The sequence below is a fragment of the Ranitomeya variabilis genome, chromosome 8, assembly GCF_051348905.1.
Source record: "Ranitomeya variabilis isolate aRanVar5 chromosome 8, aRanVar5.hap1, whole genome shotgun sequence".
Lineage (NCBI taxonomy): Eukaryota > Metazoa > Chordata > Amphibia > Anura > Dendrobatidae > Ranitomeya > Ranitomeya variabilis.
Genome location: NC_135239.1, coordinates 2,791,732 through 2,819,066, shown reverse-complemented (window position 1 = coordinate 2,819,066; position 27,335 = coordinate 2,791,732). Strand labels below are relative to the sequence as shown.

Sequence of the window (27,335 nt, the reverse complement as noted above, 5' to 3'; positions counted from 1 at the left end):
CGTCTGGACTACTGCAACTCTCTTCTGATCGGTCTCCCTCTTACCAAACTTTCTCCTCTCCAATCCATCTTGAATGCGGCAGCCAGAGTCATATTTCTGTCCAGCCGCTTCACCGATGCCTCCATCTTGTGCCAGTCATTACACTGGCTACCCATTCGCTACAGGGTCCAGTATAAACTCATCTCTCTCACCCACAAAGCTCTCTACAGTTCTGCACCGCCTTATATCTCCTCTCTCATCTCCGTCTATCGCCCTACACGTGCTCTCTGTTCTGCAAACGACCTAAGACTAACATCCCCCGTAATCCGAACCTCACACCTCCGTCTCCAAGACTTCTCTCGTGCTGCCCCAGCTCTCTGTAATGCACTTCCCCAGACGATCAGGCTGATACCTAGCCCCGACCTATTCAAGCGCGCTCTAAAAACCCATCTCTTCAAACAAGCCTACCACACCAACTACTCAGTAAACAAACTTTTCCATGTTCCCTCCTTCCAAATATTACTCTGAATCTGCCCCCTACTATTCATCTGTCTCCACACCCTCCATGCACATGATAACTGCAATTGATACTTGACTATTGCACTTAAACACACGGGCTGATGACCGGATCATGCAGCTTTGTATGACAATCCCTATTTATTATAATTGCCAGACCTGAAATAACGAGCACTTTTCACCTATTGTGTCCCCCCATTTCCTTGTAGATTGTAAGCTTGCGAGCAGGGACCTCACCCCTAATGTCACTGTTTAAATTGTCTTAACTTGTACTGAATTTATTGTCTGTACATGTCCCCACTAATTGTAAAGTGCTGCGGAATATGTTGGCGCTATATAAATAAAAAAAATTATTATAAAATTATTATATGATTTGCTACTGCATGTACTTGTTAAATAGGGAAAGTGTAGCACTGGAGATTAAAGACAGAAACAGTGACAGGATGGGGACTCAGGTGGCTCCATGATGTGGCAGCTTATAGCATGGGCAGATGCCCTCAGAACCGATGCAAAATGGCTGAGGGAACTCTCAGATGCAGTGAGCTTGGAACAGGAGTACGCTGGGTCACTACAAAGTACAGTACAGAAGAGCAGGTCGCTCGCCAAGTGGCAACTGGCTTCGGAGATGGAAATTCTCATCTTGGGCGAAACAGACTAAGGAAGGTTTAACCGTAGCAGCGCTGAATTGGGAGGACACTGAGGAACCGTGCGGAAAGGTCCATCCCACCAGGTGTGTGCTGGGTGACAGAAAGGAAAATGCAGGGAAAGAAATGTGTAATGCGGATCCTGTTGTAAATGCTGTGAAGAATGTGGATGTGCTGCGTGAAGAAAATAGTAAAGTTGTTTATTTGAAAATTGAAAAGGACTGTGCCTCAATCTTTATAGCACAGACTGATGGGAACCTACAGTGGAGCAGAGGGGACCCTGACGGCGCAGAAAGTGGGGCCACAGGTGTGCAAAGGGATGGACAATGTTTTCCTGTGATGGGAGGCCAGGGCACAGATGCTCCGGTTTTCTCAGCCATGACTATGGCCCTGGCCCTCCCTCACAGTGTAATGACCTTAAAAAATCTAGTCATGCTCGGAAACCTCCAATGTGGCTAAATTACAACAATCCTGCAGAGATAAGCGGCCAAAATTCCTCCAGAGCGTTGTAAAAGACTCATTGCCAGTTATCACAAATGCTTGACTGCTGTTGTCACTGCTAAGGGTGGCCCAACCAGTTATTAGCTTTAGGGTACAATCTCTTTATCACACAGGGCTGACGTCGGAATGCGTCCGAGAACACGTGGAGTTCTGTCCTAGTGCTAGCAGCAAGTGAGATTCCGGCGTAGCATCTCGGTATATGGATTTCATCCAAAGCACACAAAGACTGCTTCCAGGTCTCCCATTTTGGTTCCTTATTAGGAGGGAGAGGGGCAATCCAGTCCTTGACGGTTTCAGATAGCTGTCTCAGAAGGGATTTACCTTGTATGGTAATTGGTGCAACGAATCCCAGTGGGTCATATAGGCTATTTACCACTGACAGGACACCACGTTTAGTGAATGGTTTGTCTGCACAGTTGATTTGGAAACCGAAGGTGTCGGCTGACAGGTTCCACCTCAGGCCTAAGCTTCTCTGCACAGGTGGACGGTCTGGTCCTAGGTCTATGTCCTTGAATCCATGGTCACTTGACTCAAAGGCTCTCATGACAGCCAGGCTGTTTGAAGCAATTTTGTGCAGTCTGAGCTTAGCTCGGTACAGCATATGTTGGGTCCTTTTAAGTTGGTCGATTATTATTATTATTAATTTTTATAGCGCCATTTATTCCATGGCGCTTTACATGTGAAATAAAGGGCAAATATAGACAAATACATTAAACATGAGCAAAAACAAGGCACACGGGTACATAAGGAGGGAAGACCCTGCCCGCGAGGGTTCACAGTCTGCAGGGGATGGGTGATGATACACTAGGAGAGGGTAGAGCTGGTTGTGCGGCAGTTCAGTAGGTTCAGGATCACTGCAGGCTGTAGGCTTGTCGGAAGAGGTGAGTCTTCAGGTTCTTTTTGAAAGTTTCTATGGTAGTCGAGAGTCTGATGTGCTGGGGTAGAGAGTTCCAGAGTATGGGGGAAGCACAGGAGAAGTCTTGGATGCGGTTGTGGGAAGAAGAGATGAGAGGGGAGTAGAGAAGGAGGTCTTGAGAGGATCAGAGGTTGCGTGTTGGTAGGTACCGGGAGATCATGTCACAGATGTATGGAGAAGATAGGATGTGGATGGCTTTGTAGGTCATTGTGAGGGTTTTGAACTGGAGTCTCTGGGCGATAGGAAGCCAGTGAAGGGCTTGGCATAGGGGAGAGGCTGGGGAATAGCGGGGAGACAGATAGATTAGTCGAGCAGCAGAGTGTAGGATGGATTGGAGTGGTGCCAGAGTGCTAGAGGGGAGTCCAGAGAGTAGGAGGTTGCAGTAGTCGAGGCGGGAGATGATAAGGGCATGCACTAGTGTTTTTGCGGTGTCGCGGTCAAGGAATGTGCGGATCCGGGAAATGTTTTTGAGTTTGAGGCGCAGGAGGAGGCAAGGGCTTGGATATGTGGCTTGAAAGAGACGGCAGAGTCGAGGATCACCCCGAGGCACCGGGCGTGTGGTACTGGGGAAAGTGAGCAGCCATTGACATTGATGGATAGGTCTGGTGGAGGGGTAGAGTGAGATGGGGGAAAGATGATGAATTCTGTTTTGTCCATGTTCAGTCGTAGAAAGCGAGCAGAAAAGAAGGCTGAAATAGCAGACAGACAGTGCGGGATTTTGGTAAGTAAGGAGGTGAGGTCAGGTCCGGATAGGTAGATCTGTGTGTCATCAGCATAGAGATGGTACTGCATACCGTGGGATTCTATGAGCTGTCCCAGACCGAAGGTGTAGATGGAGAAGAGTAGGGGTCCTAGAACAGAGCCTTGAGGAACACCGACTGACAGGGGGTGAGGTGAGGAGGTGGTGTGGCGGAGGGAGACACTGAATGTCCGATCTGTCAGATATGATGAGATCCAGGAATGGGCCAAGTCTGTGATGCCAAGAGATGAGAGGATTTGCAGCAGAAGGGAGTGGTCCACAGTGTCAAAGGCAGAAGACAGGTCCAGGAGAAGGAGGACAGAGTAGTGTCGCTTGTTCCTGGCAGTTAGTAGATCATTGGTGACTTTAGTTAGGGCAGTTTCAGTTGAGTGATGGGAACGGAAGCCAGATTGTAATCGATCAAAGAGGGAGCAGGAGGAGAGGTGAGAGGACAGTTCAAGATGGATGTGTTGCTCCAGCAATTTGGAGGCATAAGGAAGAAGAGATATCGGGCGATAGCAAGACACAGAGAATGGGTTGAGGGAGGGCTTTTTGAGGATGGGTGTGATCTTGTCATGTTTGAAGGATGAGGGGAAGACACCTGTTGTGAGTGAGAGGTTGAAGAGGTGCGTTAGGGTTGGGATGAAGACCGTGGAAAGGTTAGGGATGAGGTGGGATGGAAGCGGGTCGAGCGTGCAGGTGGTGAGGTGTGATCTTGACAGGAGGGTGGAAAGCTGATCTTCTGTCATGGTGGAGTAGCTGGTTTTGGAGGAGCAGGGGTGAGCAGCTAAGAGGGGCAGTGGGCGCTGTGGGCCAAAGCTTTCTCTGATCGTATCGATCTTCTGTTTAAAGATCTTCTGTTCTGTTTCTGATTACCGCTTCTTCTGTGGGTAGAGATTTTAGTCCATCATCTACGTAGAAGTCTTTCTCTACAAATTCTCTGGCGTCTGTTCCATACTCGGACTCTCCTTCTAGTGCAGTTCTCCGCAGGACATATGTTGCCACTGCGGGTGAAGGGCTGTTCCCGAATACATGCACCCGCATGCGATACTCCACCATCTCTTTGCTGGGGTCATTGTCCTTGTACCACAGGAACCTGAGGAAATTCCTGTGGTCCTTTCTGACTGTGAAACAGTGGAACATCTGTTCAATGTCGGCGGTGATGGCATTGGGCTCTTTCCTGAACCTCATCAACACTCCTACTGGGTTGTTTGTCAGATTTGGACCTGTGAGGAGGACATCATTGAGAGATACGCCTTGATGTTTGGCGCTTGAATCAAAGACAACTTTAATTTGCTTAGCTTTCCTCGGGTGAAATACTCCAAATGAGGGTAGGTACCAGCACTCCTCGTTTTCCTTTAAGGGAGGCGCTGGCTCCGCATGGTCATTATGGAATATTTTGCCCATAAAGGTGACGATGTGTTCTTTCATCTCCGGTTTATTGCTTAGTGTGCGCTGGAGAGAGTTGAATCTGGACAAGGCTTGTTCACAGTTGTTCGGGAGCCTTACCCTGGTAGCTCTGAAGGGTAGGGGAAAAACCCAGTGATTAGTCTCGTCCTTCAGGAACTCATTGTCCATTATCCTGACAAATTCCTTGTCTTCCATAGACGGGGCTACTTTGTTGTCATCCTTAGTGGTACGAAACACCGATCTTCCCAAGTCATCTGCATAGGGAGAAAGGGATAACATCAGGCAGCTGTACAGGATCTGGAAGCTTTTCCTTCAACTCATAGTGATGAGGACATGGTTTGCAGAAAGTAGTGCGCCCGTCTCGGCGTACGTAGGTCTTAAAGGAATGGACTCCTGTTCCATCCAAGCATACATTTCCTATGACTACCCACCCCAAGTCAAGTCTCTGGGCATAGGGGCGTAGTCAGGACCATTACACTGTTGGCGGACCTTATGTACAGTTAGGTCCATATATATTTGGACAGAGACAACATTTTTCTAATTTTGGTTATAGACATTACCGCAATGAATTTTAAACAAAACAATTCAGCTGCAGTTGAAGTTCAGACTTTCAGCTTTCATTTGAGGGTATCCACATTAAAATTGGCTGAAGGGTTTAGGAGTCTCAGCTCCTTAACATGTGCCACCCTGTTTTTAAAGGGACCAAAAGTAATTGGACAGATTAAATAGTTTTAAATAAAATGTTCATTTCTAGTACTTGGTTGAAAACCCTTTGTTGGCAATCACTGCCTGAAGTCTTGAACTCATGGACATCACCAGACGCTGTGTTTCCTCCTTTTTGATGCTCCCCAGGCCTTCACTGCGGTGGTTTTCAGTTGCTGTTTGTTTGTGTGCCTTTCTGTCTGAAGTTTAGTCTTTAACAAGTGAAATGCTGATCAATTGGGTTGAGATCAGGAGACTGAGTTGGCCATTCAAGAATATTCCACTTCTTTGCTTTAATAAACTCCTGGGTTGCTTTGGCTTCATGTTTTGGGTCATTGTCCATCTGTAGGATGAAACGACGACCAATCAGTTTGGCTGCATTTGGCTGGATCTGAGCACACAGTATGTCTCTGAATACCTCAGAATTCATTTGGCTGCTTCTGTCCTGTGTCACATCATCAATAAACACTAGTGACCCAGTGCCACTGGCAGCCATGCATGCCCAAGCCATCACACTGCCTCCGTGTTTTACAGATGATGTGGTATGCTTTGGATCATGAGCTGTACCACGCCTTCGCCATACTTTTCTCTTTCCATCGTTCTGGTAGAGGTTGATCTTGGTTTCATCTGTCCAAAGAATGTTCTTCCAGAACTGTGCGGGCTTTTTTAGATGTTTTTTTAGCAAAGTCCAGTCTAGCCTTTTTATTCTTGATGCTTATGAGTGGCTGCACCGTGCAGTGAACCCTCTGTATTTACTTTCATGCAGTCTTCTCTTTATGGTAGATTTGAATATTGATACACCGACCTCCTGGAGAGTGTTGTTCACTTGGTTGGCTGTTGTGAAGGGGTTTCTCTTCGCCATGGAGATTATTCTGCGATCATCCACCACTGTTGTCTTCCGTGGGCGCCCAGGTCTTTTTGCATTGATGAGTTCACCAGTGCTTTCTTTCTTTCTCAGGATGTACCAAACTGTAGATTTTGCCACTCCTAATATTGTAGCAATTTCTCGGATGGATTTTTTCTGTTTTCACAGCTTAAGGATGGCTTGTTTCACCTGCATGGAGAGCTCCTTTGACCGTATGTTTACTTCACAGCAAAACCTTCCAAATGCAAGCACCACACCTCAAATCAACTCCAGGCCTTTTATCTGCTTAATTGAGAATGATATAACGAAGGGATTGCCCACACCCATCCATGAAATAGCCTTGGAGTCAATTGTCCAATTACTTTTGGTCCCTTTAAAAACAGGGTGGCACATGTTAAGGAGCTGAAACTCCTAAACCCTTCATCCAATTTTAATGTGGATACCCTCAAATGAAAGCTGAAAGTCTGAACTTCAACTGTATCTGAATTGTTTTGTTTAAAATTCATTGTGGTAATGTCTATAACCAAAATTAGAAAAATGTTGTCTCTGTCCAAATATATATGGACCTAACTGTATGCTCAAATTGTCTCTGTTGAGCAGAAGTAGGATTTCAGCATCTGTGTCCAAAGGTGGCATAACTCTGGCTAGGTGCCTTTAGTATGGTTGGTGGAAAGTAGCTTCCGGGGTAGGGATCTCATCCCTTTGGTCTGGTATTTGATCGCATTCGATTAGCGTAGGTAGGGGTATTTCTACATCTCCATTGACAGGAGAAGCAATGTAACCTTGTGCTCTTCTGCCACTAGTCTCTATGCGCCCCGAGCAAGTATTCAGAGTGTAGGGCGTTGCTGGTCCCTTGATTCTAAAGGCTTCAAATAACTTAGGTCCAGCTAGGGATCGATTGCTCTGATCATCAATGATGGCATACATTTTTACTGCCTTCTCTGGTTGCCCTTCTGGATAGACTCTGATTAGGCATATCCTGGCACAGCATTTAGCACTTTGGTTCTCCCCACATACCTCTGAGCATGAGCAGGAAACAGCTGTGGTGGACTTGGCATGTTCCTGTGGCTCCCCGCCATGGCTTGTAGCGGGACTAGAGGTAACTGCGACTGCTGGATCGCTGGTGGCTGAGGCTGGGTGCAAGGCTGATGGGTGTCTGTCGCTGTGACACTCTTCACACTTAATAGCAGATTTACAGTCCTTGGCCATGTGTTCTGATGAAGCGCAGCACTTGAAACATACCCCAAGTTCGCTGAGGATTTTCTTGCTCTCCTGCATGGTTTTCAACCTGAAGCCTCTACATTTGTTCAGTGAGTGTGGTCTTTTGTGAATGGGACACTCACGATTGAAAGACTTAACCCTCGATGGAATAGTGTGGTGCTTATCAGCAGCTACTGCAGGTGATGGCAGGTTAGTCTTTCTGATGCTTACACTGTTCCTTGAGTCCTCGCGTTATTATGCAATGCTTTCATACCTTGAAGGTGTTGCTGGAGCTGCAGTGTTAGACTCCAGGAAGTTGAGGCTAGGGTCGTTTCTCATTTGAGCTTGTTCGTCGATGAACTTGCAGAACTGAATGAATGGAGGAAAGGTGACATCATGTGACCTTTTATACCTGGAGACGCACACTGCACACTTCTCTTGCAGACTATATGGCAGCTTTGAGACGATTGGGTTCACCCCATGGGCAGTGTCCAGGTAGCACAGTTCAGACAGACGAGGGTCTCTTTTAGCAAGTTCCAGCTCCATAAGCAGGTCACTTAAGTCCAGAAGCTTGTGGGCTTCCTTAAGGTTGATCCTTGGAACATTCTGCAGTCTCTTGAATAGGGACTTTTCTATGACTTCAGCGCTGCCGTAGGTTCTTTCGAGTCTCTGCCAGGCAGCTGCGAGACCTGCTTCAGCTTGCCCCACATAGACAGTCCTAAGACTCTTAATACGGTTTGTGGATTCGGGACCCAACCTGTTGTGAATTAGACTTTTTGGCTCCCTCTTGTGGTTACTAGTGATATGACTCTGGGATTTTCTTCCCTCAGTTTGCAGCCAGCTGGGTCGTTACTTCAGGGGTGTTGCTATATAAACCTCCTGGAACCTTAGTCCAGTGCCTGGCATCGTTGTAAATCAGACACATTCTGTTTGCTCCTATCTGCTGGTCCTGGTTCGTGCAAAATTAAGCTAAGTCCTGCTTCTTTGTTTTTTGGGTTATTTGCTTGCTCTCATTTTTGTCCAGCTTGTACTAAATGTGATTCCTGACCTTGCTGGAAGCTCTAGGGGGCTGGTGTTCTCCCCCCGGGCCGTTAGACGGTTCGGGGGTTCTTGAATTTCCAGTGCGGATATTTTTGATAGGATTTCTTGCTGACCATATAAGTTATCTTTCTATATTCTGCTATTAGCTAGTGGGCCTCTCTTTGCTAAATACCTAGCTCATTCTTAAGTTTGTCTTTTCCTCTTACCTCACCGTTATTATTTGTTGGGGGCTTCTATCCAACTTTTGGGGTATTTTCTCTGGAGGCAAGAAAGGTCTTTCTTTTCCCTTCTAGGGTTAGTTAGTTCTCCGGCTGGTGCGAGACGTCTAGGATCAACGTAGGAACGTTCCCCGGCTGCTGGTATTTGTGGTGCTAGGATTAGATATATGGTCAGCCCAGTTACCACTGCCCTATGAGCTGGTTTTCTGTGTTTGCAGACTTGCAATTATTCCTGAGACCCTCTGCCATTGGGGTCATATCAGTATGCCAGGCCAACATTGAATGTTTAATGCATTGCAGAAGTGGGATAATAAGGAAGGAAATTCTGAGTTTTTTTTTTTTTTTTCTTTCTTTCCTCTCTTCCTCCCCTTTACCTTTGAGTGGCTTGTGCTTGCTGCAGACATGAATGTCCAGACCTTGATTACAAGTGTAGACCAGCTGGCAGCTCGTGTGCAGAGCATACAAGATTTTGTTACCAGTAGTCCTATGTCTGAACCTAAAATACCTATTCCGGAATTGTTTTCTGGAGACCGATTTAGGTTTAGGAATTTCAAGAATAATTGTAAATTGTTTCTTTCTCTGAGACCCCGTTCATCTGGAGATTCAGCTCAGCAAGTTAAAATTGTTATTTCTTTTTTGCGGGGCGACCCTCAGGATTGGGCTTTCTCGCTAGCGCCAGGAGATCCGGCATTGGCTAATATTGATGCGTTTTTTCTGGTGCTCGGATTGCTTTACGAGGAACCCAATCTTGAAATTCAGGCAGAAAAAGCCTTGCTGGCTATTTCTCAGGGTCAGGATGAAGCTGAAGTGTATTGCCAAAAATTTCGGAAATGGTCCGTGCTTACTCAGTGGAATGAGTGTGCTCTGGCCGCAAATTTCAGAAATGGCCTTTCTGAAGCCATTAAGAATGTGATGGTGGGTTTCCCCATTCCTACAAGTCTGAATGATTCTATGGCGCTTGCTATTCAAATTGACCGGCGGTTGCGGGAGCGCAAAACCGCTAATCCTCTGGTGGTGTTGTCTGAACAAACACCTGATTTAATGCAATGTGATAGAATTCAGACTAGAAATGAACGGAAAAATCATAGACGTCAGAATGGGTTGTGTTTTTACTGTGGTGATTCTACACATGTTATATCAGCATGCTCTAAACGCCTAACAAGGGTTGTTAGTCCTGTCGCCATTGGTAATTTGCAACCTAAATTTATTTTGTCTGTGACTATAATTTGCTCTTTGTCTTCTTACCCTGTTATGGCGTTTGTGGATTCAGGTGCTGCCCTGAGTCTTATGGATCTGTCATTTGCCAAGCGCTGTGGTTTTGTTCTTGAACCGTTAGTAAATCCTATTCCTCTTAGAGGTATTGATGCTACGCCATTGGCGGAAAATAAACCGCAGTTTTGGACGCAGGTGACCATGTGCATGACTCCTGAACATCGGGAGGTGATTCGTTTTCTTGTTCTGCATAAAATGCATGATTTGGTCATTTTGGGTCTGCCATGGTTACAGACCCACAATCCAGTCTTGGATTGGAAGGCAATGTCTGTGTCAAGTTGGGGCTGTCAGGGAATTCATGCTGATTCCCCGCCGGTGTCTATTGCTTCCTCTACTCCTTCGGAAGTTCCTGAGTATTTGTCTGATTATCAGGATGTATTCAGCGAGTCCAGATCCAGTGCTCTGCCTCCTCATAGGGACTGTTACTGCGCCATAGATTTGATTCCAGGTAGTAAATTTCCTAAGGGAAGATTATTTAATCTGTCTGTACCTGAGCATGCCGCAATGCGTTCGTATATCAAGGAGTCTCTGGAGAAGGGGCATATCCGTCCATCCTCTTCCCCTCTTGGTGCGGGATTCTTTTTTGTGGCCAAGAAGGACGGATCTTTGAGACCTTGTATTGACTATCGGCTTCTGAATAAAATCACTGTAAAATTTCAGTATCCTTTGCCTCTGTTGTCGGACTTGTTTGCCCGGATTAAAGGTGCCAAGTGGTTCACCAAGATAGATCTTCGTGGTGCGTACAACCTTGTGCGCATTAAGCAAGGTGATGAATGGAAGACTGCATTTAATACGCCCGAAGGTCATTTTGAGTACTTGGTGATGCCTTTTGGGCTTTCTAATGCTCCCTCAGTGTTTCAGTCCTTTATGCATGATATTTTCCGGAAGTATCTGGATAAATTTATGATTGTTTATCTGGATGATATTCTGGTTTTCTCTGAAGATTGGGACTCACATGTGGAGCAGGTCAGGATGGTGTTTCAGGTTTTGCGTGAGAATGCCTTGTTTGTTAAAGGCTCAAAGTGTCTCCTTGGAGTACAGAAGGTTCCCTTTTTGGGGTTTATTTTTTCCCCTTCTGCTGTGGAGATGGACCCAGTCAAGGTCCGAGCTATTCATGAGTGGACTCAACCCACGTCAGTTAAGAGTCTTCAGAAGTTCTTGGGTTTTGCTAACTTCTACCGTCGTTTTATCGCTAATTTTTCTAGCGTTGTTAAACCTTTGACGGATATGACCAAGAAAGGTTCTGATGTTGCTAACTGGGCTCCTGCAGCCGTGGAGGCGTTCCAGGAGTTGAAGCGCCGGTTTACTTCGGCGCCTGTTTTGTGCCAACCTGATGTCTCACTTCCCTTTCAGGTCGAGGTGGATGCTTCTGAGATTGGGGCAGGGGCCGTTTTGTCACAGAGAGGCCCTGGTTGCTCGGTAATGAGACCATGTGCTTTCTTCTCTAGGAAGTTTTCGCCTGCTGAGCGGAATTGTGATGTTGGCAATCGGGAGTTACTGGCCATGAAGTGGGCATTTGAGGAGTGGCGTCATTGGCTCGAGGGTGCTAAGCATCGTGTGGTGGTCTTGACTGATCACAAAAATTTGATGTATCTCGAGTCTGCTAAACGCCTGAATCCTAGACAGGCCCGCTGGTCATTGTTTTTCTCCCGTTTTGACTTTGTGGTCTCGTATTTACCAGGTTCAAAGAATGTGAAAGCTGATGCTCTTTCAAGGAGCTTTGTGCCTGACTCTCCTGGAGTCACAGAACCTGTTGGTATTCTTAAAGAGGGAGTTATCTTGTCAGCCATTTCTCCTGATTTGCGACGTGTGTTGCAGAGATTTCAGGCTGGTAGACCTGACTCTTGTCCACCTGACAGACTGTTTGTTCCTGATAAGTGGACCAGCAGAGTCATTTCCGAGGTTCATTCCTCGGTGTTGGCAGGTCGTCCGGGAATTTTTGGCACCAGAGATCTGGTGGCTAGGTCATTTTGGTGGCCTTCCTTGTCACGGGATGTACGGTCATTTGTGCAGTCCTGTGGGACTTGTGCTCGAGCTAAGCCTTGCTGTTCTCGTGCCAGCGGGTTGCTCTTGCCCTTGCCTGTCCCGAAGAGGCCTTGGACACATATTTCCATGGATTTCATTTCTGATCTCCCGGTGTCTCGGGGTATGTCTGTCATCTGGGTGGTATGTGATCGCTTTTCAAAAATGGTCCATTTGGTGCCTTTGCCTAAGCTGCCTTCCTCTTCCGATCTGGTTCCTGTGTTCCTTCAGAATGTGGTTCGTTTACACGGCATTCCTGAGAATATTGTGTCTGACAGAGGATCCCAGTTTGTTTCCAGGTTCTGGCGATCCTTTTGTGCTAGGATGGGCATTGATTTGTCGTTCTCGTCTGCCTTTCATCCTCAGACTAATGGACAAACTGAGCGAACTAATCAGACTCTGGAGGCTTACTTGAGGTGTTTTGTTTCGGCAGATCAGGATGATTGGGTGACCTTCTTGCCGTTGGCTGAGTTTGCCCTTAATAATCGGGCTAGTTCCGCTACTTTGGTTTCGCCATTTTTCTGAAACTCTGGTTTCCATCCTCGTTTTTCCTCGGGACATGTGGAACCTTCTGACTGCCCTGGGGTGGATTCTGTGGTGGATAGGTTGCAGCTTATCTGGAATCATGTGGTGGATAACTTAAAATTGTCACAGGAGAAGGCTCAGCGTTTTGCCAACCGCCGCCGCGGTGTGGGTCCCCAACTTCGTGTTGGGGATTTGGTGTGGCTGTCTTCTCGATTTGTTCCTATGAAGGTCTCCTCTCCTAAATTTAAGCCTCGCTTCATCGGTCCTTACAAGATATTGGAAATCCTTAATCCGGTGTCCTTTCGCTTGGATCTTCCGGTTTCATTTGCCATTCACAACGTGTTCCATAGGTCTTTGTTACGACGCTACGTTGTGCCTGTGGTTCCTTCTGCTGAGCCTCCTGCTCCGGTGTTGGTTGAGGGCGAGTTGGAGTACGTGGTGGAGAAGATCTTGGATTCTCGTCTCTCCAGACGGAGGCTTCAGTATTTGGTCAAGTGGAAGGGCTATGGTCAGGAGGATAATTCCTGGGTGGTTGCCTCTGATGTGCATGCGGCCAATTTAGTTCGTGCCTTTCACGCTGCTCATCCTGATCGCCCTGGTGGTCTTGGTGAGGGTTCGGTGACCCCTCCTTAAGGGGGGGGTACAGTTGTGAATTAGACTTTTTGGCTCCCTCTTGTGGTTACTAGTGATATGACTCTGGGATTTTCTTCCCTCAGTTTGCACCCAGCTGGGTCGTTACTTCAGGGGTGTTGCTATATAAACCTCCTGGAACCTTAGTCTAGTGCCTGGCATCGTTGTAAATCAGACACATTCTGTTTGCTCCTATCTGCTGGTCCTGGTTCATGCAAAATTAAGCTAAGTCCTGCTTCTTTGTTTTTTGGGTTATTTGCTTGCTCTCATTTTTGTCCAGCTTGTACTAAATGTGATTCCTGACCTTGCTGGAAGCTCTAGGGGGCTGGTGTTCTCCCCCCGGGCCGTTAGACGGTTCGGGGGTTCTTGAATTTCCAGTGTGGATATTTTTGATAGGATTTTTTGCTGACCATATAAGTTATCTTTCTATATTCTGCTATTAGCTAGTGGGCCTCTCTTTGCTAAATACCTAGCTCATTCTTAAGTTTGTCTTTTCCTCTTACCTCACCGTTATTATTTGTTGGGGGCTTCTATCCAACTTTTGGGGTATTTTCTCTGGAGGCAAGAAAGGTCTTTCTTTTCCCTTCTAGGGTTAGTTAGTTCTCTGGCTGGCGCGAGACGTCTAGGATCAACGTAGGAACGTTCCCCGGCTGCTGGTATTTGTGGTGCTAGGATTAGATATATGGTCAGCCCAGTTACCACTGCCCTATGAGCTGGTTTTCTGTGTTTGCAGACTTGCAATTATTCCTGGTACCCTCTGCCATTGGGGTCATAACACCAACCATTTTACCATGAGGTCGAGCTCCTGCTCCGTGGATAGGTTGAGATCAGCAATGGCAGCCTTGAAGGTTGCTTTCCAGGCTCTGTAGTTCTCTTCTCGGTCGTTGAATTTTGAGAGGCTAGTGCTGATTAGCTCCCTGCTCACCATGAACCTGGCAAACTCGGACATGTCTGATCCTTCACTCCTTGTTACCGTATTAGCTTGTGGTGCCCCTCGGGCGTATAAGCTGTGTGGCGTGGAAGGGTGAATTGTTCCCGGGTAGAATCATGTCACTGCAGGGTTGAGCTGTGGTTTAACTTCTGGAGATTCTGATGACTGCTGCTTGAACTGTGGAGGCAGGCTGGAGTGTGCCTTGCGGTCGTCTTGCAGTGATGACTGCTCCTGAGGGGGTGCATCACGGCGTTGGTCTTGGGTCTCTGTAGGGGCTGTGGGTGATACTGGCACCATAGGTTGGGCTGACTTGGACGTTTCCGCAATGTTGGGTTGAACGTCGCTGGAGAAGGTGTGCGCCACAGGTATCTGTTTCTGCACGTAGTCTCTGGTACGAACAGCTGGGTCGTCTTCTTCCTGTGATGGCAGGCAAGTCAGGTCGAGGTTTTGCTTCAATACTTGCTCGAGTATTTTTACTTCGGCTAATGCGATTTCTTCCTCCATTTCAGTTTGAAGAATCTTTGCTCGAGCCTCTTTCTTCGCTTCTGCTTTCTTTGCTTCTGCCTCTGTCTTCTGTCTCTACTTTCTTTTCTGTGTAGGAACATCTTAGTTTGGACCGCTCTGCATTTAAACGGGCCTCTAGGATTCTGTCACTGAGAGCTGAAGTTCTTGAGCAGGATAATTTGTATGACCGAACAGAGTGTTTAGATGAGGCTGACCTGTGCAATCTAGTTTCTTGCAGATGGGCGATACGAAGGTACGCCTTATCTTTGGTGTCTTGCACAGCGGCGTCCGTTTCTCTGTCTGTGGAATCTGCCTTGCTTAACTCTGATATGGCTTTGTCGATTTCAGAGTCTTTTAGGAAGGCAGGATACTTTGCAGACAGTCTCTTGTATCTGCCGTGGGCCATGTCTAGCTGTCTTAGGCCTCTTTCACACGTCAGTGTCTCCGGTACGTGTAGTGACAGTTTTCTCACGTATCGGAGACACTGACACATGTAGACTAGGGTTGAGCAACCTTTACTTTTATAGGATCGGGTCGGGTTTCACGAAACCCGTCTTTTTCAAAAGTCGGGTCGAGTGAAATCGGCCGATCCTATAAAAAAGTCGGGGTCGGGGTCGGCCGAAACTCGAAACCCAATGCAGTGCATTGGGTTTCCAATGGTTCCCAGGGTCTGAAGGAGCGGAAACTGTCCTTCAGGCCCTGGGATCCATATTTAAGTGTAAAATAAAGAATTAAAATAAAAAATATCGCTATACTTACCCTCTGATGCGCCCTGGTACTAACCGGGAACCTTCCTTCCTTAGAATCAGCCTTCCAGGGCCTTGCGGTGACGTCACGGTGACGTCGCGGCTTGTGATTGGTCGGGCGGCCCCCATGTGACCGCTCGCGCGACCAATCACAAGCCGCGACGTCTCCGAAGGTCCTGGAAGGGCTGATTCTTAGGAAGGAAGGCTGCCAGAAAGAAGCCGAGGGTGAGTATATTCCTATTAGCTATATACTCACCCTCGTACATGCCCTGCTTCTTTCCAGCAGCCTTTCTTCCTAAGAATCAGCCCTTCCAGGACCTTCGGTGACGTCACGGAGACGTCGCGGCTTGTGATTGGTCGCGCGAGCGGTCACATGGGGGCCGCCCGACCAATCACAAGCCGCGACGTCACCGTGACGTCACCGCAAGGCCCTGGAAGGCTGATTCTAAGGAAGGAAGGTTCCCGGTTAGTACCAGGGCGCATCAGAGGGTAAGTATAGCGATATTTTTAATTCTTTATTTTACACTTAAATCTGAATTCCGATACCAATTCCCGATATCTTAAACATATCGGGAATCGGTATCGGAATTCCGATTCCAGATTCAGAAGATCGCCGACTTCATGGCCGACCCCACACAGGGGTCGGGTTTCATGAAACCCGACTTTGCCAAAAGTCGGCGACTTCTGAAAATAGTCGACCCGTTTCGCTCAACCCTAATGTAGACCCATTCAAATGAATGGGTCTATGCACATATCTCCGTGTTTTCACGGACCGTGTGTCCGTGTGCAAAACACGGAGACATGTCCGTGTTTCTCCGGCAGCACGTACAGCAATACGTCCTGCACACGTGCACACGGAGAACAGTGTGCACTCTCCTCTGTGTGCACGTACCGCCTGCAGGAGAGACAGCGCTACAGTAAGCACTGCCCCCCCCCCTGTGGTGCTGAAGGCAGCATTCATCTCTTCTCCCCGCAGGAGAGAAGAGATGAATGATCAAGTTTTTTTTTCTTTTTTGTTAAAAATAAAGTTGCTGGGACCTCCCGCCTCCCATCCCCAGTGCGCCACCCGGCCCCTTGCAGAAGAAATACTCACCCAGCTCCCGCGATGTCTCCACTCTCCTCTCAGCGCTGGCAGCAGGTCCTGTGTGAGCGGTCACGTGCTACCGCTCATTACAGTGAGGAATATGCGCATATTCCTCACTTTAATGAGCGGTCCCATGTGACCGCTCACACAGGACAAGGGGCCAGCGCTGAGAGGAGAGTGGAGACATCGCGGGAGCTGGGTGAGTATTTCTTCTGCAAGGGGCCGGGTGGCGCACTGGGGATGGGAGGCGGGAGGTCCCAGCAACTTTATTTTTAACAAAAAAGAAAAAAAAACTTGATCATTCATCTCTTCTCTCCTGCGGGGAGAAGAGATGAATGCTGCCTTCAGCACCACAGGGGGGGGGGACAGCGCTTACTGTATAGCGCTGTCTCTCCTGCACGGTCCGTGTGGTCCTCAGGCGGCACACGGGCGGCACACAGATGCCGCACGTGTGCCACACTGATGTGCCACGTGAGCACACGGACACGGAGAACTCCGGTACCGATTTCTCCGGTACCGGAATTATCTGGACGTGTGAAACAGGCCTTGTAGTGTCCTGTAAACTCGCTGCATCATCTTTGTGGCGTTGGACGCTTGACATGAGGGAGGCGACTCGTTCCCATAGGTCGTCCAGGTTGTCATTGAACTCATCCCTTATGGAACGGTAATTCTCAAGGGCCTTTAATGTTGGCTTGATGGAGCGTACTGGTCTTGCATCTGGGTCTGCTGCGGAAGTGGGCTCTGCTTCCCGGTCTTGATAATGGACAGTATCGGGTTGTATTTGCTCTGTTTCAGCATTGGGGAACTGTGTAAGGTCCTTTTCGGCCATTTTGATTTACGGTGCGCTGTCCCTTTCAGAAAGTGAAGTTTTGAATTGGGGGCTGGAAATCGCGGTGCAGCTTAGTTGCGACCCCCCTGATAAGATTCCCAAGGTGTTTTTGGAGGATTGTGAGGTTCTGCGGTCCGACAATCTGCAGCGATGTGGTATAACACACAGAGAGTCTTTATGCACAATGCGGTCTGAGGTGACGCTGCAGGAGATTTCTTAGCAGAGCAGGGCTGCAGTATGTGAGCAGGCAGAGCGCGGGCACGTGGATAGGGATATAAAGATGATTCTGGCCGGGCTTGAAGGCAGTCTTTCGACTGTTCTGTCCCCACATGAGGCGAATGGAGGTGTGGATGATTAATAAGGGTTGTGAGAGAGATTTCGTACCTTCCGTATTTTCCTCGCTGTGAGGCAGACAGGACCAATGCTGCTCAGCGTCCGGAGAAATGATGCACACCAGGGATTGTGCAGTCCAGACTTGTTTATTTGTAAATCCGGACATACAGCCGATAACTGGTAATACAGTACTTTCTCCAGAAATGCAGGTACAGTAAGATGTAGCACCAAGTGTGACTGCAAGTGTGAGCAACAAGAGGTCGAAAGACTGATGCCTTCCTAAGCCTGGTAAAACGTGTCCTCTCACAACAGCATGAAACTGAAACTGAAAACTGAAACTGAAATGGCTGCCAGAGGAAGAGAAGACTTGACCCCTGAACCGGAAGTGGAAGACATGCCCACAAGAATAAATGAATAACAAGCTGCCATACAGAAAAGGACCACTGGGTGGCAGCAGAGTAAAATATAACAACATACATAGCATGAAGAACATACATAAAGCAGCACACTATATACACAATGGTTACACATATACATTGGTCAGATATACAAATACAGGTGGTAGTACAAAAGTATAAGCAGATGATACAAAAGTCAGTTACCGGATTGAGGACTGGTCATTGGATGCTTGCAACCACATTCCAAGTATGGGGGACAGCCATTTTTGGTTCCTTCCAACACGCTGCACGGTGTGACCTCCCTTGGCAGTAAACGAAGTCCAACATCGCAGCATGTCAGTCACTCCCTTCCCCACCCAACCCCCTCGGGATGGTCCTAGTCTCCTCTCCCATTTGTTCTGGCAGCCGAAACTCCAAAATCTATGATGGATCATAACTTCTGTATGGAAGGTCAATGGGCGGCGGTTTTGTTGCCAGTGGCTGTGGCCAGGCCCCGCCGTTACACTTTAAGATCAAACACAGATTCGCTACCTGGCTTCTACTAGCTGTTCTATGTATCTCCCTACCCTTGGGTGCTTGCATGAGTCGAGACCTCAGCAGGCGTTCTGCCCATTGTCGAGAGCTAGGACGTACGATAACTCCATAACTCTGGATCGCCCCCGTAGGGCAGTGGGGTACTCGGTACCGGGTCCTCCGGTTCCCAAGGGGGATGTCATGGTGGCTGACCCGGTCTGTGGCCCTAGGGAACGTCCATTGTAAATTGGGGAAAGGTCTTTAAAGGGATAATGTTCGTGACACCACCTGTGGTATTCGGTCAGGGTGACTGACACTGCTTTAAGGGGTCACACTGGGGTGAAGTGTATCCCGTGGGCTTCCCAGAGTGTAGATGGTGGATGGTGAGAGGCGCAGTGAATAACGAGGACACAAGGTTGCAGTCTCTTTACCTTTACTGAAGGCTTCAGCATCCAAAGTCCAGGGTGCAGATCACAGGGCAGGCAGAGTCCGGCCGGTTTGGAGGCAAATCCAGGGTCCCCTTATCCAGGTGGAAATCAGTACCCTTCCTCTAGCACCTGTGTGTTGTAGTACCTCCCTGCTGAGCTTCTCGGTAAGGTCCTCACAACTATTGTAGATGTAATGTCTCTTTCTCTCTGTCCCCCTGATGGATAGGATAGGACAAACCCGTATGACTGATGGCCTGAGGCTTTTTACAGGGACCCTAGAGACGCCGCGACCCCCACAAGTTGCCACCGTGCCTCCTGGGTATAAGGTTGGGCAGCCAATGTGGAATTAACTGTCCTGCCAGTCTCTGAAGTAAAGCGTAGAGATCCTAACTCCCTCGGTGTTCTGGCTACTGGATTCTTGTGCCTCAGAAGGGAGGCAGCCTTTCACAGGGCAGAACTCCTTCTGGATTCCTCACCTTGTGCTATGAGTTCGTTTCTCACTCTCTGCAATACAATTCCCTTCCAAGGTCTCTTCCTTAGGATGCTGCCGCACGTGGGGCAGGCGCAGCTCCGTGGCCTTCTGTCTAGGCCTCCGACAGGATCCCACCCCTGTCAGGGACCCACTACCTGAGCGGAGCCCAGATAGCAGCTCACTGGGTGAAGCCCAGCTCGCTTCTGCCTCACTTCCTGTCCAGCCCACCAGTTTTACCTAATTGTGAGGAGTGCCCTACTAGATAGGAGCGTAGCTCCCCCTGGCGGCCTGGAGTGTGAAGTGTGGTGTATGGTTTGTGATACCTGGTAAAGTGATCTCCTTTATTGCCTTCAGACGTAACATCACTCCCCCTAGTGGAAGAATGACATTACTGCAATGACCAGGACTCTGGGGCGCTGCAACTCTCTATGAAATTGCGACTACTGTCCGTCAGTTAATCAGCCTTAGGCCGGGGTCACACTTGCGAGAGCAATGCGTGAAACTTGTGCGAATCTCTCGCCTCAATACCCACTCACTGCCTCCGGCACTCGGATCCCCGGCCTCACACTCTCAATAGGGATAAATCCTGCCAGGAATATCTTGGTCCCAGCTCTCCACGGGAGGCATGAATTTAGCAGGGCTGCCTACTGAGAATGGTTTCCTGTCTCAACTTCACACTTTGAAGCAGAAATATAATCTTGAATCGGATAGAAATGATAGCCTCCATATTCACAATTACTGTTCTCAGATGTTGATTGCTTCCCCTCATTTGTTCACAAGATGACAAATCTCCAAGAACTTACAGTCGGTGGACGGTCACAAATACATTACCGGGTGCAGAACATCGCTCCAGAGAGATGATATGTGGCTCTAGTGAAACGGGGCAATCTGCAATCAGTGGGAGGAAAGGAGCAGGCCTGTGGAGCGGCGCGTATGTCACAGATATGTTTATGTCTTGTTTTTCACAGAATGGAGATGTAGACACAAGCCGGATCCTTTCCATGCCACTAGCACAGCTCGTGGAGCATCTGAAGAAAGGATCGCTGAGCCCAGAGACTGTGCTGCATGTCTATATGGAAAAGGTACTGACAAACCCTGCACTCCCTATAGGGAAAGCCAGGATGTTATATAGACAGCTGCTTCTAGTGGTGGCTGCAGACAGTATATTATCATGTATCTCAGTGTACAGGGAGCTCCCCCTAGTGGTGGCTGCAGACAGTATATTATCATGTATCTCAGTGTACAGGGAGCTCCCCCTAGTGGTGGCTGCAGACAGTATATTATCATGTATCTCAGTGTACAGGGAGCTCCCCCTAGTGGTGGCTGCAGACAGTATATTATCATGTATCTCAGTGTACAGGGAGCTCCCCCTAGTGGTGGCTGCAGACAGTATATTATCATGTATCTCAGTGTACAGGGAGCTCCCCCTAGTGGTGGCTGCAGACAGTATATTATCATGTATCTCAGGGTACAGGGAGCTCCCCCTAGTGGTGGCTGCAGACAGTATATTATCATGTATCTAAGTGTACAGGGAGCTCCCCCTAGTGGTGGCTGCAGACAGGATCTTATCATGTATCTCAGTGTGCAGGGAGCTCCCCCTAGTGGTGACTGCAGACAGGATCTTATCATGTATCTCTGTATACAGGAGCTCCCCATAGTGGTGGCTGCAGACAGGATCTTATCATGTATCTCTGTATACAGGGAGCTCCCCCTAGTGGTGACTGCAGACAGGATCTTATCATGTATCTCAGTGTACAGGGAGCTCCCCCTAGTGGTGGCTGCAGACAGTATATTATCATGTATCTCAGTGTACAGGGAGCTCCCCCTAGTGGTGGCTGCAGACAGTATATTATCATGTATCTCAGTGTACAGGGAGCTCCCCCTAGTGGTGGCTGCAGACAGTATATTATCATGTATCTCAGTGTACAGGGAGCTCCCCCTAGTGGTGGCTGCAGACAGGATCTTATCATGTATCTCAGTGTGCAGGGAGCTCCCCCTAGTGGTGGCTGCAGACAGTATATTATCATGTATCTCAGTGTACAGGGAGCTCCCCCTAGTGGTGGCTGCAGACAGTATATTATCATGTATCTCAGTGTACAGGGAGCTCCCCCTAGTGGTGGCTGCAGACAGGATCTTATCATGTATCTCTGTATACAGGGAGCTCCCCATAGTGGTGACTGCAGACAGGATCTTATCATGTATCTCTGTATACAGGAAGCTCCCCCTAGTGGTGGCTGCAGACAGGATCTTATCATGTATCTCTATATACAGGGAGCTCCCCCTAGTGGTGACTGCAGACAGGATCTTATCATGTATCTCTGTATACAGGGAGCTCCCCCTAGTTGTGACTGCAGACAGGATCTTATCATATATCTCTGTATACAGGAAGCTCCCCCTAGTGGTGGCTGCAGACAGGATCTTATCACGTATCTCTGTATACAGGGAGCTCCCCCTAGTGGTGACTGCAGACAAGATCTTATCACGTATCTCTGTATACAGGGAGCTCCCCCTAGTGGTGACTGCAGACAGGATCTTATCATGTATCTCTGTATACAGGGAGCTCCCCCTAGTGGTGGCTGCAGACAGGATCTTATCATGTATCTCTGTATACAGGGAGCTCCCCCTAGTGGTGGCTGCAGACAGTATATTATCATGTATCTCAGTGTACAGGGAGCTCCCCCTAGTGGTGGCTGCAGACAGTATATTATCATGTATCTCAGTGTACAGGGAGCTCCCCCTAGTGGTGGCTGCAGACAGGATCTTATCATGTATCTCAGTGTACAGGGAGCTCCCCCTAGTGGTGACTGCAGACAGGATCTTATCATGTATCTCTGTATACAGGAAGCTCCCCCTAGTGGTGGCTGCAGACAGGATCTTATCATGTATCTCTATATACAGGGAGCTCCCCCTAGTGGTGGCTGCAGACAGGATCTTATCATGTATCTCTGTATACAGGGAGCTCCCCCTAGTGGTGGCTGCAGACAGGATCTTATCATATATCTCTGTATACAGGAAGCTCCCCCTAGTGGTGGCTGCAGACAGTATATTATCATGTATCTCAGTGTACAGGGAGCTCGCCCTAGTGGTGGCTGCAGACAGGATCTTATCATGTATCTCTGTATACAGGGAGCTCCCCATAGTGGTGACTGCAGACAGGATCTTATCATGTATCTCAGTGTACAGGGAGCTCCCCCTAGTGGTGGCTGCAGACAGGATCTTATCATGTATCTCAGTGTACAGGGAGCTCCCCCTAGTGGTGACTGCAGACAGGATCTTATCATATATCTCTGTATACAGGGAGCTCCCCATAGTGGTGACTGCAGACAGGATCTTATCATGCATCTCTGTATACAGGAAGTTCCCCCTAGTGGTGGCTGCAGACAGGATCTTATCATGTATCTCTTTGGATACACGGAGCTCCACCTAGTGGTGGTAGTGGTGGCTGCAGATAGGATCTAACCGTGCATCTCTGTATACAGGAGCTCCCCCTAGTGGTGGCTGCAGACAGGATCTTATCATGTATCTCTGTATACAGGGAGCTCCCCCTAGTGGTGACTGCAGACAGAATCTTTTCATGTATCTCTGTATACAGGGAGCTCACCCTAGTGGTGGCTGCAGACAGGATCTTATCATGTATCTCTGTATATAGGGAGCTCCCCCTAGTGGTGACTGCAGACAGGATCTTATCATGTATCTCTGTATACAGGGAGCTCCCCCTAGTGGTGTCTGCAGACAGAATCTTTTCATGCATCTCTGTATACAGGGAGCTCCCCTAGTGGTGACTGCAGACAGGATCTTATCATGTATCTCTGTATATAGGGAGCTCCCCCTAGTGGTAACTACAGACAGTATCTTATCATGTATCTCTATATACAGGGAGCTCCCCCTAGTGGTGGCTGCAGACAGGATCTTATCATGTATCTCTGTATACAGGGAGCTCCCCCTAGTTGTGACTGCAGACAGGGTCTTATCATGTATCTCTGTATACAGGGAGCTTCCCCTAGTGGTGGCTGCAGACAGGATCTTATCATGTATCTCTGTATACAGGGAGCTCCCCCTAGTGGTGACTGCAGACAGGATCTTATCATGTATCTCTGTATACAGGAGCTCCCCCTAGTGGTGGCTGCAGACAGGATTTTATCATGTATCACTGTATGCAGGGAGCTCCCCATAGTGATGGATGCAGACAGGATCTTATTATGTGTCACTGTATACAGGGAGCTCCCTCAAGTGGTGGCTGCAGACAGGATCTTATCATGTATCTCTGAATACAGGAGCTCCCCCTAGTGGTGGCTGCAGACAGGATTTTATCATGTATCTCTGTATACAGGGAGCGCCCCCTAGTGGTGGCTGCAGACAGGATCTTATCATGTATCTCTGTATACAGGGAGCTCCCCTGTTGTGAAATCTGCTCTTGGGCTCCCTACGGTGGTTATAAGTGGTAGTGCTGCTGTCTTTGGATCACAGCAGTCATTAGGTGTGTCCACTTATTGCAATTCTGACTAGGCTATTTAGTCTTGCTTGACCCTTTGGTTAGTGCCAGTTGTCCATTGTTTCCTGGAGGATTCACTTCCCTGCCTGGTCTCTCTTTCTTGCTGATCATTTCAACAAAGTTAAGTGCTGGCTTTGTTTTCTGCAGTCCACATGCTGTGGGCCTGATCGTTCTCATTACCTTCCATGTTTTGTCTTGTCCAGCTTGGTCTGTATAAGGATTTGTTTAGCCAAGCTGGTATCTCTGGAGATGCAGATATACCCTCCATGCCTTTAGTTAGTTGTGGAGTTTTGTATTTTCTGTGGTGGATATTTTCTAGTGTTTTAATACTGACCGCATAGTACTCTGTCCTATTCTTTCTATTTAGCTAGAATTGGCCTCCTTTGCTAAATCCTGATTTCAGTCTGCGTATGTTATTTCCCTGTCTTCTCACAGTCAATATTTGTGGGGGCTGTCTATCCTTTGTGGGGGATTTTCTCTGAGGCAAGATAGTTTTCCCCTTTGTATCTCTAGGGGTAATTAGTCCTCCAGCTGTGTCGAGATGTCTAGGGAGTGACAGGTACATTCCACGGCTACTTCTAGTTGCGGTGTTAAGTTCAGGGTCTGCGGTCAGTACAGGTACCACCTTCTCCAGAGTACGTCTCATGCTGCTGCTAGGCCACCAGATCATAACCGTACAACTGGCCCACAATGAGTTAATTGCATCTCAGAAGAAGGAAAGGAAAGTGCTGAGCCATTTTTTTTTCTGCAGTCTGTTGTGCCTTTTCTTTCCTCTTTACCTCTGGGTGGTTCAGGAGTTTGGCGCTGGTATGGACGCTCAGGGATTGGCTTCTCGTGTGGATCAGCTTGCTGCTAGAGTACAGGGTATTTCCGATTATATCGTTCAGACTCCAGTTTTAGAGCCTAGAATTCCAACTCCTGATTTGTTTTTTGGAGACAGGTCCAAATTTCTGAGCTTTAAAAATAACTGTAAAATGTTTTTAGCTCTGAAACCCCGTTCCTCTGGTGATCCCATCCAGCAGGTTAAAATAGTCATTTCTCTGCTGCGCGGTGACCCTCAGGATTGGGTGTTCTCCCTGGAAGCTGGAAATCCTGCTTTGCTTAATGTAGACACCTTTTTTCTAGCGCTAGGGTTATTGTATGATGAACCTAATTCAGTGGATCATGCTGAGAAGACCTTGTTGGCCCATCTCAGGGTCAAGAAGCGGCAGAATTATATTGCCAGAAATTTAGAAAGTGGTCTGTGCTGACTAAGTGGAATGAGGATGCCTTGGCTGCAATTTTTAGAAAGGGTCTTTCGGAATCTGTTAAAGATGTTATGGTGGGGTTTCCCACGCCTGCTGGTCTGAGTGATTCTATGTCTTTGGCCATTCAGATTGATCGGCGCTTACGCGAGCGCAGAGTTGTGCTCGCTGTGGCGTTGTCTTCCGAGCGGAGTCCTGAGCCTATGCAATGTGATAGGATTGTGTCTAGAGCGGAACGACAAGGATTCAGACGTCAGAATGGGTTGTGTTTTTACTGTGGCGATTCTGCTCATGTTATTTCTGATTGCCCTAAGCGTACTAAGAGAATCGCTAGTTCTGTTACCATCAGTACTGTACAACCTAAATTTCTGTTATCTGTGACCCTGATCTGCTCATTATCGTCATTTTCTGTCATGGGATTTGTGGATTCAGGCGCCGCTTTAAACTTAATGGACTTAGAATTTGCCAGACGTTGTGGGTTCCCTTTGCAGCCTTTGCATAATCCTATTCCTTTGAGGGGCATTGATGCTACACCGCTGGCAAAAAATAAACCTCAGTTTTGGACACAGCTGACCATGTGTATGGCGCCAGCTCATCAGGAAGATTGTCGTTTTCTGGTGTTGCATAATTTGCATGATGCTATTGTGCTGGGTTTCCCATGGTTACAGGTGCATAATCCGGTATTAGATTGGAAGTCTATGTCTGTGACTAGTTGGGGGTGTCAGTGGGTTCATGGTGACGTTCCTTTGATGTCAATTACCTCCTCCCCCTCTTCTGAAATTCCTGAGTTTTTGTCAGATTTCCAGGATGTTTTTGATGAGCCCAAGTCCAGTTCCCTTCCACCGCATAGAGACTGTGATTGTGCTATTGACTTGATTCCAGGCTGTAAGTTCCCTAAGGGCCGACTTTTTAACCTGTCTGTGCCAGAACATACCGCCATGCGGAGCTATGTAAAGGAATCTTTGGAGAAGGGGCATATTCGGCCATCTTCTTCACCATTGGGAGCAGGTTTCTTTTTTGTTGCCAAGAAGGATGGCTCCTTGAGACCCTGTATTGATTATCGCCTCTTTAATAAGATCACGGTCAAATTCCAATACCCTTTGCCTTTGCTTTCTGATTTGTTTGCTAGGATTAAGGGGGCTAGTTGGTTTACTAAGATTGACCTTCGAGGGGCATATAATCTTGTTCATATTAAGCAGGGTGACGAATGGAAAACTGCGTTTAATACGCCCGAAGGCCATTTTGAATACCTTGTGATGCCATTCAGGCTCTCTAATGCCCCATCTGTGTTTCAGTCCTTTATGCATGATATATTTCGGAATTATCTTGATAAATTCATGATTGTATATTTGGATGATATTTTGATTTTTTCAGATGATTGGGAGTCTCATGTGAAACAAGTCAGGATGGTATTTCAGATCCTTCGTGAGAATGCTTTGTTCGTGAAGGGGTCTAAGTGCCTTTTTGGAGTACAGAAGGTTTCTTTTTTGGGCTTCATTTTTTCGCCCTCATCTATAGAAATGGATCCGGTTAAGGTTCAGGCCATTCATGATTGGATCCAGCCCACTTCTGTGAAGAGCCTTCAGAAATTTTTGGGCTTTGCTAATTTTTATCGCCGCTTTATTGCCAACTTCTCCAGTGTGGTTAAACCCCTGACCGATTTGACGAAGAAGGGCGCTGATGTGGCGAATTGGTCCTCTGCGGCTGTTTCTGCCTTTCAGGAGCTTAAACGCCGATTTACTTCTGCCCCTGTGTTGCGTCAGCCGGATGTCTCCCTTCCATTTCAGGTTGAGGTTGATGCTTCTGAGATTGGGGCAGGGGCCGTTTTGTCTCAGAGGAATTCTGATGGTTCCTTGTTGAAACCGTGTGCCTTCTTTTCTCGAAAGTTTTCGCCTGTGGAACGCAATTATGATGTCGGCAATCGTGAGTTGTTGGCTATGAAGTGGGCATTTGAGGAGTGGCGTCATTGGCTTGAGGGAGCCAAGCACCGTATTGTGGTCTTGACTGATCATAAGAATCTGATTTACCTCGAGTCTGCCAGACGGCTGAATCCTAGACAGGCCCGATGGTCCCTGTTTTTCTCCCATTTTGATTTTGTGGTCTCGTACCTTCCGGGTTCTAAGAATGTTAAGGCGGATGCCCTCTCTAGGAGTTTTTTGCCTGATTCTCCTGGGGTCCTTG

The 27,335-nt window shown here is 47.9% G+C and overlaps 1 protein-coding gene across 3 annotated transcripts in view; it reads left to right on the top strand.

Annotated features, from left to right (window-relative positions):
• LOC143788384 (vitamin D3 hydroxylase-associated protein-like) overlaps positions 1 to 27,335 on the top strand; it is a 207,515-nt gene that overhangs the window by 65,188 nt on the left and 114,992 nt on the right. For all 3 annotated transcript variants that reach the window (XM_077278037.1, XM_077278036.1, XM_077278038.1), the window contains exon 2: positions 20,387 to 20,500. In XM_077278037.1, the coding sequence (XP_077134152.1) occupies positions 20,387 to 20,500 (114 nt within the window). The remainder of the gene's footprint in view (positions 1 to 20,386; positions 20,501 to 27,335) is intronic.